The sequence below is a fragment of the Halichoeres trimaculatus genome, unplaced genomic scaffold (genome assembly GCF_033239565.1).
Source record: "Halichoeres trimaculatus isolate MK-OKI-2021-1 unplaced genomic scaffold, fHalTri1.1 fHalTri1_scaffold_17, whole genome shotgun sequence".
Lineage (NCBI taxonomy): Eukaryota > Metazoa > Chordata > Actinopteri > Labriformes > Labridae > Halichoeres > Halichoeres trimaculatus.
The window spans coordinates 30,937,303-30,951,919 of record NW_027437195.1 but is presented as its reverse complement, the minus strand read 5'-3'; the positions used below and the strand labels follow the sequence as shown (position 1 = coordinate 30,951,919).

The window sequence follows — 14,617 nt, the reverse complement described above, 5'->3', positions numbered from 1 at the left end:
GATGAAATATCTGAGCCGTCTGTCACAGCTGGACGTCATGTTTCAGGATGTTAGCCCGGCTCCTGCTGGGTAATAACTCGGACAGACGTTTCAGGCTCAATCAGCCGTTCGCCATTAAGCTGTTGTCTGCGGTGTTAAACTGTCTCTATCTGATTGTCTGGCTCTGACCTGTGTCTCCGGCTGGCATGTGGCCTCTGATTATAGCCTCTCTGTCCTGTCCACCCTCTAAGGTGGGCTCAGTTCTTCATCTGCCCCCTGATGATCCGAGACGCCATCGACAGGGAGGTGGAGGCCGTGGACAGCGGTGAGTCTGGGCTCTTTTCTCAGGGTGGCGTTTTGGTATGTCTGATTCAGAGTTTAACTTTGCATCGGCGGCTCTCAGAGCTCTCCTCCTGCAGCTCTTTTTCACACCGCTGATCTCCGTCTTCCTCTGTCGTCTGTCGTTTCTCCGTCTCTCCTTCTGTCCGTCAGAGTACCAGCTGGCCAAGCCGTCGGACTCCCACAGGAAGGAGATGCTGTTTGGCAGTTTGGCCAAACCTGGACACCCGATGGGCAAATTCTGCTGGGGTGAGTTGGTAAACACAGCCGCTGGGACGCCACACACACACACACACACACACACACACACACGCAGGAGACAGATGCCCGCTCTGGTTTTCCTGCATGTGTGAAACATTTTCTGAGATGCTTCATCCTTCTGCAGGTAACGCCGAGACCCTGAAGCACGAGCCGAACAAGAAGAAGATCAACGTGTACAAGCGTCTGCGTGCTTTCTGGAGGAAACACTACTCTGCACACTACATGACGCTGGCTGTGCAGTCCAAAGGTCAGAAAATCCATTTCCCTCCATTAAACATCACCAAGTGCTCCAATAACAGGGTGACAGAAACAAAATTGATTCCAATTAAATCATCCAACAAATAAATTGATTAATTGAAGAAGCAATCTTGAAATGAAGGGACAATTTGAAGCGTTATTTCTCCTCTCCTAATGATGATTTATGTTATCCATGCCCATCCAGCTGTGCTTAATCACTTCTGAGAAACAACAACTCACATTGTGATGTAATTAGAAATTTAAGCACATTTTTGGTGTTACTGGGATAATATCACACAGCTAATTAACCACAGATTACACTTAATGATGGAAAGTGTTGACATTTCAAGAATAATCATCTTTATTTAACAGATGAACTGTTTGCTTTATTCGTTTGTATTTAAAACTGGGTGACATTCAGCGCCTAACACAGGAACAAACAGAGACAGAGCTGAAATTAGGCTCAACTCAGGCCTGAGCTGCGATTACAGCGAGGAAAACAAGTGTGTCAACTTTTTTCTCATCACATTTATTTCCAAAATTTCTCCCAGACATTGGTATTAACTCAAATAATCCACACATGAAAAGAAATCACAACGTTCAGGTCCATAAATAATGATTATGGTGAATTAAGTACGATAACACAGGAACAAAGTATTGAACACACCATGGAAAGGCTGAATACTTTGGACAGGAAATGCACCATACCACCTGAAATCTGTCAGTAATTATTACTTGAACTTCCAATCAGTGCAAACCAACATCAGCTGGGCTAGAGCAAATTGATGGTCCTATAAAAAAGGTGTTTTTTTCACCAAGCAGTTAAATAGCACACACCTCATGATGGGTAAAGGCAAAGAGCTCTCTGAAGACATTCACAACCTGATTGTTGCTCAGCATCAGAATGAACTGGTTACAGACTTATATCAAAGCACCTGAATATTCCAGTCAGCACCGTTGGAGCCATTATTCACAAGTGGAAGAAGCACCACCTTACCATCAACAGGCCACGCACAGGAGCTCCTTGAAGATTTCTGACCAGGGAGTCAGAAAGATAGTCAGAAGAGGACTCAACCAGCCAAGGACCACCCTGAAAGTGCTCCAGAAAGACTTGGAGGCAGCAGGTACAATTGTTACAGAGAAAACAATAGGCAATGCACTCCACCACCATGGCCTCTATGGACGCTCAGCCCGCAAGACTCCATTCCTCAAGAAAAGGCATGTTGAAGCTGGTTTAAAGTTTGCTAAACAGCATCTTGACAAGCCTGTAGAATACTGGGAGAATGTTGTCTGGTCAGATGAGACCAAAACTGAACTTTTGGGCTGTCATACTACAGACCATGTTTGGAGGAGACATGGCTCTGCACATCAGCCAAAAAACACTACACCAACAGTGAAGTTTGGAGGTGAAGCATCATGGCATGGGGTTGTTTCTCATCTCATGGTGTTGGCAAACTTCATATAACTGACGGCGCAATGAATGGAGCCATGTATGGGGAAATTCTTGATCTGAATCTGCTGCATCCACCAGGATGATGAAGATGAGACGTGGCTGGACCTTCCAGCAGGACAACCATCCAAAGCACACGGCAAAGTTGACTCTCAAATGGTTTCAGAAAAAGAAAATAATTCACTGACTCATGGCACGGTTTTTGAATCTTGCAGACTGAACAACTACAGGGATGATTTCTAAAAAGACAAAACGTCTTGACCCGTTTCCACCAAATGGTTCAGTTTGGTTCCACTTGGTACGGCAACCTAGAAGCTGGAGCTGGAAACACAGTAGAAACACAAACAGGACCAGGCTTTACTGATCCAACCAGACCTCTTGTTGGAGGCTAAACATGTTTTTTATCCAAGACTAAATCAAAAACAGCTCCCAACATTAACAATACTTCAGGCTGTGGTCTCAGTCTCCTCCTGCGCTGTTTCTCATCCAATCAATCAGATAAATGACATCATTGCAGCTTTAAGTGATTATTTTTAAGATCCTCTGTTATTCCTACATCAGCTGCAGTCAGTGGTACCCGCCAGTGTGTTTCAAAAACTACACAAGATTCAATCAAAATGACAAGAGCATCGATTTCTGTCGCCTGGAGCAGCCTCTGCATCAGCTAAACAAAAAGGAGCTGGAAGGATTCATCGCGTCACGTTGTTTTATGAAAGAATAAAGTCAATAATTGGCTTTTTTCCATCATGCTGTGCAGAGTAGGAGTGTTTCACTTCAAGCGAAGAATGCTCGCACAAAGACGAGTGTTAATTGCTCCAAAAAGGGATCCTACCCGTCGAGTCGTAGAGTGCTCGGTTAAAAGGGAGGCTTTTATCAGATAAACATGCATCCATCTTCGTCTGTGAGGCCTTTGTGAGTGTAATTTGGATAGCACACAGAAAAGACAGACGATGCCAGTTGTGATGTGGAGTCAGAGATTGTAATTCAATACTCTGATAAATTCTGACCTTTAATAACCTCTTCACTCCCCGATAAGCTGTTTTTATGGAAAGCTGTTTGAGCATAATAGTGATATCAGTGATGTCAGCCATAGTCCAGCTCTACTAGTCCTCAATTTTAGAGTATATGTACTCAATTTGGTTACTAGTGTACTTGTAGACTTTACCAGTGAAGCAAAAAGTGTCAGTAGTACCATTAGTAAACTTAAAAATGTTCACTGGTACCACTAATAAGCCATTTATGCTAATAAGGGTGTGGGGGAAAAAAAACAATTGAGGCTTCCCATTGGCTTTTGAAAATTTAACAACAAATCAGTGAGCTGTATTTGTTTATAATCCCTCCTTCTTTATTCGCATTAGGTTTGCCAGTACTTTTAGTGACTCTTTTAGCTTTACCAGTAGTACAGAAATGGCTCCTGCCTACCTGAGGTCCCTCATCCAGGTCTACACTCTTTCTGGTCTCTACGCTCTGCTTGTGAAAGACGCCTGGTGCTCCCAGCCCAGCGCGGCTCCAAATCACTAGCCAGACTCTCCTCCTCTGATGTCCCCAAATGATGAATGAATTACCCAACTTCATCTGTTCAGGAAACACTCAGACCCTTAATCTGAGTCTTCTCCTCTTTGTCCTCAGGGGTAGAATGAGTCATGAGGTCTAGGACCCAGCTCTTAGTGAATTTTCAGCACTAATTACTGAACGTTGTTGAAGGTTGAAGTATGTTGCTGCAGCTATTAAATGTGGTTAGTTGGCTACATTATTCTACATTATTAAAAAAAAAATCCTGCTCTTAATGGCAGCACCTGCAGCTGAATAACTTGTAGCACTGTTGTCACACTGACTAAGGGTTTTCCTTCTGTCTAAGTTCTCGCTTGTGTCGTACGTCGCTTTGGACAGAAGCGTCTGCTAAATGAAACTGGAGAACTGTAAAACAAGGAGACTACAAACAGTCTACTAGTACTACCAGTAAGACATTTTAGTTTACTAGTGGTACTAGCAAACTTAAATTTTGTTTTAGACTTTACTTGTAGTAGAGTAGTAGATTTAGAAATGTTAGTAGTAAAAAATACTACTACTACTACTTCTAGAAACACAAAATTGTGTATGAGTAGACAACTTTGCTACTAGTAAGGTCTAATCATGCGCTAGTGCGCCAAAAACCTTTACTAGTGAAACAAAATTTTGGTTTACTAATACCACTAGTCAGCTTAAAATGTCAGGTGAAGCTCTTCACATGTGGCCTTGGTGTCTGCTGTTAGCTCTGTTAGCCATGTCTGTGAATAGCAAGATGCTACTCTGCCCTCTGATATTCCCTCTGTTGCTGGGTTAGCACAGCTAGCTCGTCCATCTTATTGGAGATAGATCTTACGTTCCCAATAACGATGGATGGAAGGACAGGTCCATGTCGTCACTTCTTAGCTCACACCTGGGAACCAGCACGTCGTCCTCACCTCCTTCTCCTCACCTTGTGGGGAAACATCTGGCTTAGCACCAGTTAGTATTGACATGCTACAGGCTGCTTACAGCTGATTTCACATGTAAACAATGCAGCCATGGTTACGTGTAGGATCTCCAGTAATACAAAGATATGATCCACTCCAAATACAAAGATGACGAAAAAGAGACAAAACAACAGGGCGGTGCCTAGCAACTAGCAGGCTCAAACAGCTTTCTGTAGCTGTGATGCTATGCACAGGCTCTGGGTTTATAAAAAAACAGAGTAGTTTATGGAAACAGTCAGAGCTTGAATGAACCGAGTGTGTTTGAGTCGTACTCGACTTTACAGCTGCATGAAACAAACATTCAGCGCCGCTCTGAGCCCAAGCTGTGACTTTTAGCCAGAACCGCTGAGTCGCTCTTGATCTCTAACTTCTCCTCCTTCACTCGCTGTGTCCTTTAGAGACGCTGGACACTCTGGAGGAGTGGGTGAAAGAGATCTTCAGCAAGGTGCCAAACAAGTGAGTATTGGAGGAGAGGCTCTCTCTGCCACTGCGATGATGATGATGATGATGATGATGATGAGGAGGAGGAGGAGGAGGAGGAGCTGTGATATAGATTGAGTCTGAATATCCTTTGAGACTCTGCTCAGATGTAAATGTCAAGCGCTCTTCTGCGTCTCTTTCCCGGCTCTTTTTATCCCTTTGCAGCGTTTTTTCCGACATCCCACACCTGAAAGGAGTCATTTATCCTTTAAGTCAGGCTGAATTACTGTTTCCTCACACAGCTGTTTGTTTTATGCGTCACTGCCGCAGCCTTCAGGAGAATAAGCAGACCTATCACAGCCGTTTTAAAACCACATTTCTTCCACTTTTGATGCTTTCATTTTGATTAAAGGATTACATGCTTCTGAATGGCTTGATGAAATTTCTCTTATGTATGAGCTCATGGAAATTCCCAAGCCTCTTAAACTTCCTTGATTCACTTTTATCACACCAACATTTGAAAAATTACATTCAAGGATTTATCAACGTGAGACAGTAATCTTTAATCTTCCTCCAGAAACTTTCCCTCCATCCCCTCTTTAGACGTTTTCTTATGAAGCGTTACAGTGGGTGTAAGACCTGTTTAATCAGATACATGGAAATATTTCCAGTGTTAAAAACATCTTTTTGTCTTCACAGTAATCTGCCAAAGCCAGATTTCTCCGATATGCTGGATCCCTTTGACACGCCAGCCTTCAACAAGCTTTACAGAGGTACGAATCAATCTTCTTTCCATCTGCTCTGAAAACACTTCTGGTGTAATCTGGATGTGCGGCAGACCTCTGAATAAACCAGAGGGGTCAGTAGACCCTCTGAAGGATAGTGAGTCAGATAAACATGTTTTTCGTTTTATCTTCTTCAGACTTTCTCCCAGATTTCAGCCTCAGTTTGTGTCATTTCTGAGGCTTTTAGTTGAAGCGCTGTTAGGAGATCATTTGATCTGATTCAGTATGACAGGATGTGATACAGTAAGGTCAGAGAGGACGGGATACAAAATCATTCAATGTGATAACTGATAACTGATGAAACACAGTATGACATGATACAGTATAAATATGATACCACACGTTATACACGTCATGTACACATAAAGTTACGTAATCCAGGTTACAGAAAGTTATCATGTGTTACATAAAGCTATGAAAGGTTATGCAAAATAGTGTTTAGTGAAGTTACATGAAATTTGAGAGCGGGGGATGACATGCTGCAGGCCAGATTCAAACCTGAAGGAAAATTACTTGAAGTATTAGCATAACGTGAATTATGTTACGCATGGTAGCTTTACCTGCAGTAGCATTACATAAAGTATTGTCATGTAATGTAGGGTCACATAAAGTAGAATTATGTAAAATATGATAAGTAGCCTTATGTTGAGTACCATTACTTGAAGTAGCGCTACATGGAGAAACATTATGTAGAGCAGCACTATGTAAAGTAGCATCATGTATAGAAGCATTTTGTTACGTAGCGTTACATGAAGAAGCAATAGATGAAGTAGTGTAACATTAAGTAGCACTATGTGCATCAGCATTATTTGAAGTAGCATTGTGTATAAAAAGCATTACAAGAAGCAGCACTATGTAGAGTAGCATTATGTAAAGTAGCATCATGTGTAGTAGTGTCATTTAAAGTAGCGTCAGGAAGAGAAGCAATACATGAAGTAGCGTTACGTGGAGAAGCATTATGTAAAGAAGTGTCATGTAAAGTAGCGTCAGAAAAAGAAGCATCATGTTAAGTAGGGTTACATAAAGTATATATGTAGGGTAGCGCTACGTGGAGAAGCAAGTAGTGTCATGTAGAGTGGCTAATGTATAGTAGCATTATATAAAGGAACAATACATGAAATAGCACAATGTTAAGAAGCATATGGAAAATAGTGTCATGAAAAGTAGCGTCATGTAAAGTAGCATTACCTGAAGTAGCATTACATAGTAGCATTATGTATAGTAGCGTAACATTAAGTAGTGCTATGTGGAGGAGTATTTTGTAAATAAGCGTTATGTAAAGTATCATTATTTAAAGTAGCATTACATGAAGTAGCCCTATGTGGAGTAGCGCTATGTGAAGTAGCACTTTTTAAAGAAACAGTGCATGAAGAAGCACTATGTCAAGAAACATATGTAAAGTAGTGTCATGAAAAAAGCGTCATGTAAAGTAGCATTACATAGAGTAGCGTTACGTCAAGCAGCGTTACGTAAGGTAGCGTTACGTCGAGCAGGGTTACGTCGAGCAGGGTTACGTCGAGCAGCGTTACGTCAAGTAGCGTTACGTCAAGTAGCGTTACGTCAAGTAGCGTTATATCAAGTAGCGTTACATCAAGTAGCTTTATGTTAAGTAGCGTTACGTCAAGCAGCGTTACGTCAAGCAGCGTTACGTCGAGCAGCGTTACGTCGAGCAGCGTTACGTCAAGTAGCGTTACGTCAAGTAGCGCTATGTGAAGTAGCTTTATGTTAAGTAGCGTTACGTCAAGTAGAGTAACGTCAAGTAGTGTTACGTCAAGTAGCGTTACGTCAAGTAGCGTTACGTCAAGTAGCGTTACGTCAAGCAGCGTTACGTCAAGCAGCGTTACGTCAAGTAGCGTTACGTCAAGTAGCTTTATGTAAAATATATTACATAAAGTAGAGTTACATAAAGTAGTGTTACGTAAAGTAAAGTTATGTGAAGAAGCGTTACGTGAAGTAGCGTTACGTGAAGTAGCGTTACGTGAAGTAGCGTTACGTGAAGTAGCGTTACGTGAAGTAGCGTTACGTCAAGTAGCGTTACGTCAAGTAGCGTTATGTAAAATATATTACATAAAGTAGAGTTACATAAAGTAGTGTTACGTAAAGTAAAGTTATGTGAAGAAGCGTTACGTGAAGTAGCGTTACGTGAAGTAGCGTTACGTGAAGTAGCGTTACGTGAAGTAGCGTTACGTGAAGTAGCGTTATGTGAAGTAGCGTTACGTAAAGTAGCGATATGTGAAGTAGCGTTACATTAAAAAAAAAAAATTATGCTGTCCAAAGTTATTTCAGGTACAGGCTGTTTATAATAGAGTTACTCTACATGAAGTTAGGTTATGTATGTGTATGTTACATTAGAGTTCATTACGATACAACAGGAAGTGATGCACCTTTTGATCATGGAAATGCAAGCTGTTAAACTGTTGTAGGATTTCATAATTTTGTTTAAGTGACCGACCTTTCAATCTCTTGTAACTGTTTATTTTGTGTTTGCAGTTGTTCCTGTTAGAAAAGTTCACGCTCTGAATATCACCTGGGCCCTCCCTCCTCAGGAGAAGTACTACAGGTGAGTTACAGGATGTTAAAGCTACAGTACAGAGAGCCTCAGGGATCAAACCATGCTCTCTCTTCCTTTAACAGCGATGTCTCTGCATGTAAACATGGTTTAGACGAGCTGAACCATAACCAGGCTGTACTCTGACTGTGTGATTGCATCATTTCCATCTTCTTCTCCTGCTCTTTAATCTCAGAGTGAAGCCTCTCCACTACATCTCCTGGCTGATTGGTCATGAGGGCACAGGAAGCATCCTCTCCGTGCTCAGGAAGAGGTGAGTGTTATTGCCTCTGTCTGTTTGTTCTTTGGGATTGGAGAGCTCTCCAAAACCCAATTAAAAGGTCTTCAATTTGCCGGGTATGCATGAGCTTTTTGAAGCTCCGAGCGGGCCCCTGAGAGCCGCAGCGCGATCTTCAAACTCTACACTCTGCTGCCCACTTGACGCCGTGATTCGCACATTCTCTGGATGTGGTTGCATGAGAGCATTTCAGCCTCTTGTTGCTAAGTGGCAAAGTGGTTCGCCAAACCTCCCCCCGTAGTCCCCCGTGCAGCGAGAGCCATCCAGTGGTCCCTGTCCCATCAGAGGCACTCGGAGCCTCTGATAGATAACTCCCATTTTACTGCGCGTGCTGCTTTCGATTGTTGATAAATGAGGAGAGTGAAACTTTGAGGGCACTCGCTCTCAATTCCCCGCAGGAGCAAAACACAGAGTTTTTATTGAATCCTGAAAACGGCAGCGTGAAGGGCGTCGAGTTGCTGGTTTGAGATTGGGCCTCTTGTGAAGCTGGATGGTTTGCTCATCTGTGTGTCCATCACACCAACGGCTGCAGGACGAGCATCAGCTGAGGAGATCTGTTAAAGTTTAAAGGGATATGCAGGAGGAGGCGGCGTGGATTGATCCTGCAGGAGTCAAACCTGTCAGCGCCCGTCACATTGACACCAATTTATCTGAGCACCAGCGTCTGCTTCATCTTACATCAAAAGGTGTGAAAGCATCAACATCATACCCAGTGAGGAAGCATTTATCTTTAAAACTTTTCCCTACAAAGCATTAAACTCTGACTTTTAGAAAAACAGCAGCAGAGGAAGTTGCAGTAAAGCTCAGATGTTTTCCTGTTTTTTTTTCCACACGCTGGTTTTAGTTCATTCCCGAGCAGAATGAAAACTCTCTGAGGTTTAACGCTGGCTGGGTTTGATCCATCGCTGTTAACATCGTCTCTGGTCGGTAATGCAGTGCGGCCTGTTGGAGCCCAGCTTCCCTCTTAAGTGCATCCGTCCTCCCTCCACTCAAACATGTGGTCATGCAGATAAAAGCAGAGGAGAAAATCTCTGACTGGCTGGAGAAAGTTTTAAATCTCTGGAAGTTGTTTTTCATTTTCAGATGAAGAAAGAGCTGTGAGCGAGGCAGAGCAGAATAATCCGTGTTATTTCTTCACTCTGGGATTTCTGAGAGCTGGCTGCCTCCGAGGGGCCACGCAGAGATACATGCACTCATTTATATTTTACTTCCTGTGCATGCCCAGTGTGTGGCTGGAGTCGGACTTATTTTAAAATCACTGTGGGTTAATTGAAGTGTGTTTGTTCCTGTGTGTGTGTGTGTGTGTGTGTGTGTGTGTGCAGGTGTTGGGCGCTGGCTTTGTTCGGAGGAAACAGTGAAACCGGCTTCGACCAGAACACCACCTACTCTATCTTCTCCATCTCCATCACCCTCACTGATGAAGGTTTTCAAAACTTCTACCAGGTGAATAAAAAAATCTGCATTTTAACTCAATTTTTGCTAATTCATTCATATTTTCAGCCTTAAATGTGATTTACTAAAGGATTCTGAGTGAATTCACAAGCCCTGAACTGTCTTCTGTGTTAAAGAGCTGCTTAAAAATTTATTAAAGAGGGGCTTTTTCTGCCCCCTAGAGTTTAAGCTTCAAAAAAATATCAGTTTTCTATCGATGCACGATATCGCATTTTTTTGCTGATATCTGATGTGCCGAGTGTATTATTTAGTGTATTATGGTCAGTGTTGCCACAATTACTTTGAAAAAGTAATCTGATTACTGATTACTGGTTACTCCTTTAAGAAAAAGCTTAGTTAGTTACTTAAAAAAGTAATCTAATTACTGATTACTCCTTTAAAGAGTAACTTAGTTACAATACTGATTACTTGATTGTAAAAGTAACTTAGTCTGATTACAAGTTACTTAATGAGTTACTTTCACCAACTCCCTTCTGTATTGAAAGAAGCGTACTGTATTATGGTCAGTGTTGCCACAGCTACTTTAAAAAAGTAATCTGATTACTGACTACGTCTTTCAAAAAGTTTCTTAATTACTTTACTGACTACTTGATTTTAAAAGTAACTAAGTTAGATTACACCTTTTTTTTTTATCAGTTACTTTCATCAACTCTCTTGGAAGTATTGTATAATGGTCAGTGGTGCCGCAGTTACTCTGAAAAAGTAATCTGATCACTCTTTTAAAAAGTTTTTTAGTTGCTTTAATTACTGACTACTTGATTTTAAAAGTAACCTTATTAGATTTCAAGTTACTTTATTAGTTACTTCCATCAACTCTCTTCTGTATTGGAAGTATTGTATTATGGTCAGTGTTGGCACAGTAACTCTGAAAAAGTAATCTGAGTACTGATAACTGATAACTTCTTAGAAATTAGTAATTAGAGTAATCGAATTAAAAAAGTAACTCAGTTAGATTAAAAGTTACTTTATTAGTTACTTTCACCAACTCTTTTCTGTAATGGAAGTATTGTATTATGGTCATTGAAAAAGTAATCTGATTACTTCTTTAAAAAGTAACTTAATTATTTTACTGACTACTTGATTTTGAGTTACTAAGTTAGATTACAAGTAACTTTATTAGTTACTTTCATCAACTCTCTTCTTTAATGGAAGTATTGTAATATGTACAGTGTTGCCACAGTTACTTTGAAAAGTAATCCCACTACTGATTACTGATTACTTCTTTAAAAAGTAACTTAGTTACTTTACTGACTACTTGATTTTAAAAGTAACTCAATTGGATTACAAGTTACTTTTTTTAAGTTACTCTCAGCTGCTGCCAACACCTGCAGCTGCATGATTTGGCAAATTTGTGCAATTAAAATGAATAAAATAAGTCGAGTTGTTTTGTTTTAAAGGAACATGCAGACATTGGTAGTTGTAAAACGTTACAATTAAAAACAAGAATATTCATTTTATAAATTTTGAATTTCAAAGTAAGTTGATTCTTGATTCTTTATTTGTACATTAAGCAAAAAATGAATGTTGCTGTAGGGTGGGCTCATAATCCTCAGTACCCTGCTTGGGGCACCCCAGTCTAAAAAGTCTGGGCACGCCCCTGCTTGTCACCAGGTGCCTTGTGTAGCCTACGTTATGTTGCTCTGCTCAGCTCTTGGAACAGAGGAAGTTACAATGTTAGCTGTTAGCTGCTGTCTCTTTAAGGCTCCCTGCTCCACAACCCTCTTCACTCTGATTGGCCAGCCCTCTGGAGGCCTGTCAGGGGGGGAGCTTCAAGCAAATTATAGCATTCCAGGCCCGCCCTTTCAACATGTCATGAGATCTTGATGTAATGACCCCATCATTTCAGAAAGTGTCATGAAGATCTGTCTGAACATCCAGCGTTGGTACCTTTCATCAATGTTTACAATATGAGACAGCAGAATACCCCCTCTTTAAGTTTCTCATAAAGAAAAATACATTTTATCCATCACCTTTTCCCCTTCCATACCAGAAACTGAATTCTCTGTATTGCGAACCATTCCCCTCATTGTTTTCATCACCCTCTGACACGCTGCAGCTTTGACCTCAGCGCAGACGTCAGAGGAAACCAGCAGAGGTCTCGGGCATTGATCCTTTGTCTGTGATGTGTTTTCCACATCATTGGTTTTTCCCGTACGTTATGATTCAGGCGCTGGTGCTTCAGGAGGTGTTGATCAGCAGGATTATGTCGGATGATAGCGGGTCAGTCGCCTGAATAACAACAATGAAGACGTATCGACTGTATGTTAAATGTATTCTGTATTGACCCAACTGGCCTTGTTTTCTAAACCTGTAGCATCAGTTGCTATGACAACGCTGGAGTTAAACAGGGACATGGCTGTTTAGCGTTAAATATGAGGGTGATGTCCTGATCTAAAAAAGTTCAAAGAGGAAGTTTTGTTGTGTTTGGATCATTCATGCGGCTGAAGCCTTTAGACTCTTTGTTCAGGAGCTCGTACCCGAGCGTCCACGGCTCCTCTCCTCCTCCTCCTTCCTCCTCTCAGAAAACAACGTTTGCAGACGTTTGGATGAGGGCCTGATTGATCTCAAGTGTTGTTATTTCCAGTTTAATACACAGTGTACTATTTGCTTTCTTGAAGCGAGGTTTAATCAGGACTCTCCTCCTCACGCTGATTGGTGAGAGCTGTGTTTGAGCTGGTAATTATAACTCTCCAGTCACTAAAGGAGAAGCAGCCCCTCCCAGCGTGTGTTAATGTAAAGACGCCATGCAGCGTGCAGAAACCTCCGTCTGTACTTAAATAAAGAAACCTTCACCCCGTTCTCACGCCTCCTTCTAAAGAATAATTAAACCGCCGCGGTCAATAAGATTGCCTCCACCTTGCATCAGGTTTAAAAGCGTCTGTTTTACTTAAACCTGATCACTGCAGAGAACAAACGGAGGATTTCACTGAACTTCTATCAGCTCACTGTACTTTGTAACGACTCAGTGAAGCTACAGGATTTTGAAGTTTTAATCACTGTGTCTCTCTCAGGTGACTCATCTGGTGTTCCAGTACCTGAAGATGCTGCAGACGCTCGGACCACAGCAAAGGCACAGCTTCACACACACACATATGCTCAGACACACACTAAACATACTAAACATACACACACACACAGTCTCACAGAGCACTGCAGGGATGCTCATGTTCAAAAAATAGTCCCTGAAGCAACAAAAGATTTCTTTTTTTTGTTTGTTTCTTTTTTTGGCTACGGTGGCCCTAAAGGTGAACAGCATACATTTCATGATGCCAAAAAAATAACCTGAAAAAAATAGATAAGTAAATGTTTTACTGAATAATTAAAAAGAATCAACCCTTTGATAAAACAAAAGGGTTGAAAGGAAAAAATAGAAAAACAAATTTAAATGTAGAAATATTTTCTGAGATGCAGAATCATTCACAAAGAGCAAAACAGTGTCCCAAAAGAAAGAATGAGAACTTATAAAAGGGTAAAAAATATATGTATATTTTCTCCAAACTAAAATTTCACTGAAGGCAGAAACCCCCAAAAACTCGAATGCAAAAAGAATTATCGAAATGCAAAAAATATTTTCTGAAACATAAGAAAAAAATTCACAAAAGGCAATACATTTCTCGAACAATTAAAAAAACTATAAGGTTTTTCTTTAATGCAAAAATCCCTCCAATCTACAAAACAATTTTACAAAATCAGAGAAAAAAATTTGAAAAGCAGAAAAAAATCCAAAATGCACAAAATATTTTTCAGAAACACTAAACCATTCAGCAAAAATTAAAAGAAAATTACATATTTTGTTAGATATTTTTGGCATTTAGTGAAATGTTTTTATTTGTGCATTTGACCTTTAAGGGCCACTGTACAGTACACTAGATGCTGCATTACACAGAAAGGCATTTTGAAAAAAAGGAAAAACAATTCCCAAAATGGAAAAATATTTGCAAAACAATTCATAAAGAGCAGGAAGTTTCCTAAAAAAAGAAAGAAAACGTAAAAAAGGGTAATTATGAAATGGCAAAGAAAAGATGCTGAATGCTTGAAATACAATATTTTGGAAAACAACTTATCCATGGAACAAATATTTTCTGTAACAAAAAATCCAACAGGTTTCTTTCTGAAATGCAAAAATTATTCCCCAAAAACGTGTAAATGTATTTTTGCAAACTCTGGAAAAAAAAATTTGAAAAGCAGAAAAAAATTGGAAACACACAAAAATATAGATTATGGCAAAAACAAAAATGTAATCAAGTTTGAAAAGTGATAAACAAAACCAAAAAATGTAAAAAATTAAACAGAAAATAATTCCTAAAACCCCAAACAAAAAAATCAAAAAATGACAAAACATTTCTTGAAACA

General features: G+C 40.5%; 1 protein-coding gene across 2 annotated transcripts in view; it reads left to right on the top strand.

Moving 5' to 3' along the window:
• The window catches only part of LOC141806034 (nardilysin-like), a 48,506-nt gene that overhangs the window by 17,592 nt on the left and 16,297 nt on the right, over window positions 1-14,617 (top strand). For both annotated transcript variants that reach the window (XM_074691258.1, XM_074691257.1), the window contains exons 6-14: window positions 231-304; window positions 472-567; window positions 704-826; window positions 5,160-5,217; window positions 5,881-5,954; window positions 8,457-8,526; window positions 8,711-8,788; window positions 10,135-10,255; window positions 13,276-13,334. In XM_074691258.1, coding sequence (XP_074547359.1) covers window positions 231-304; window positions 472-567; window positions 704-826; window positions 5,160-5,217; window positions 5,881-5,954; window positions 8,457-8,526; window positions 8,711-8,788; window positions 10,135-10,255; window positions 13,276-13,334 — 753 coding nt within the window. The remainder of the gene's footprint in view (window positions 1-230; window positions 305-471; window positions 568-703; window positions 827-5,159; window positions 5,218-5,880; window positions 5,955-8,456; window positions 8,527-8,710; window positions 8,789-10,134; window positions 10,256-13,275; window positions 13,335-14,617) is intronic.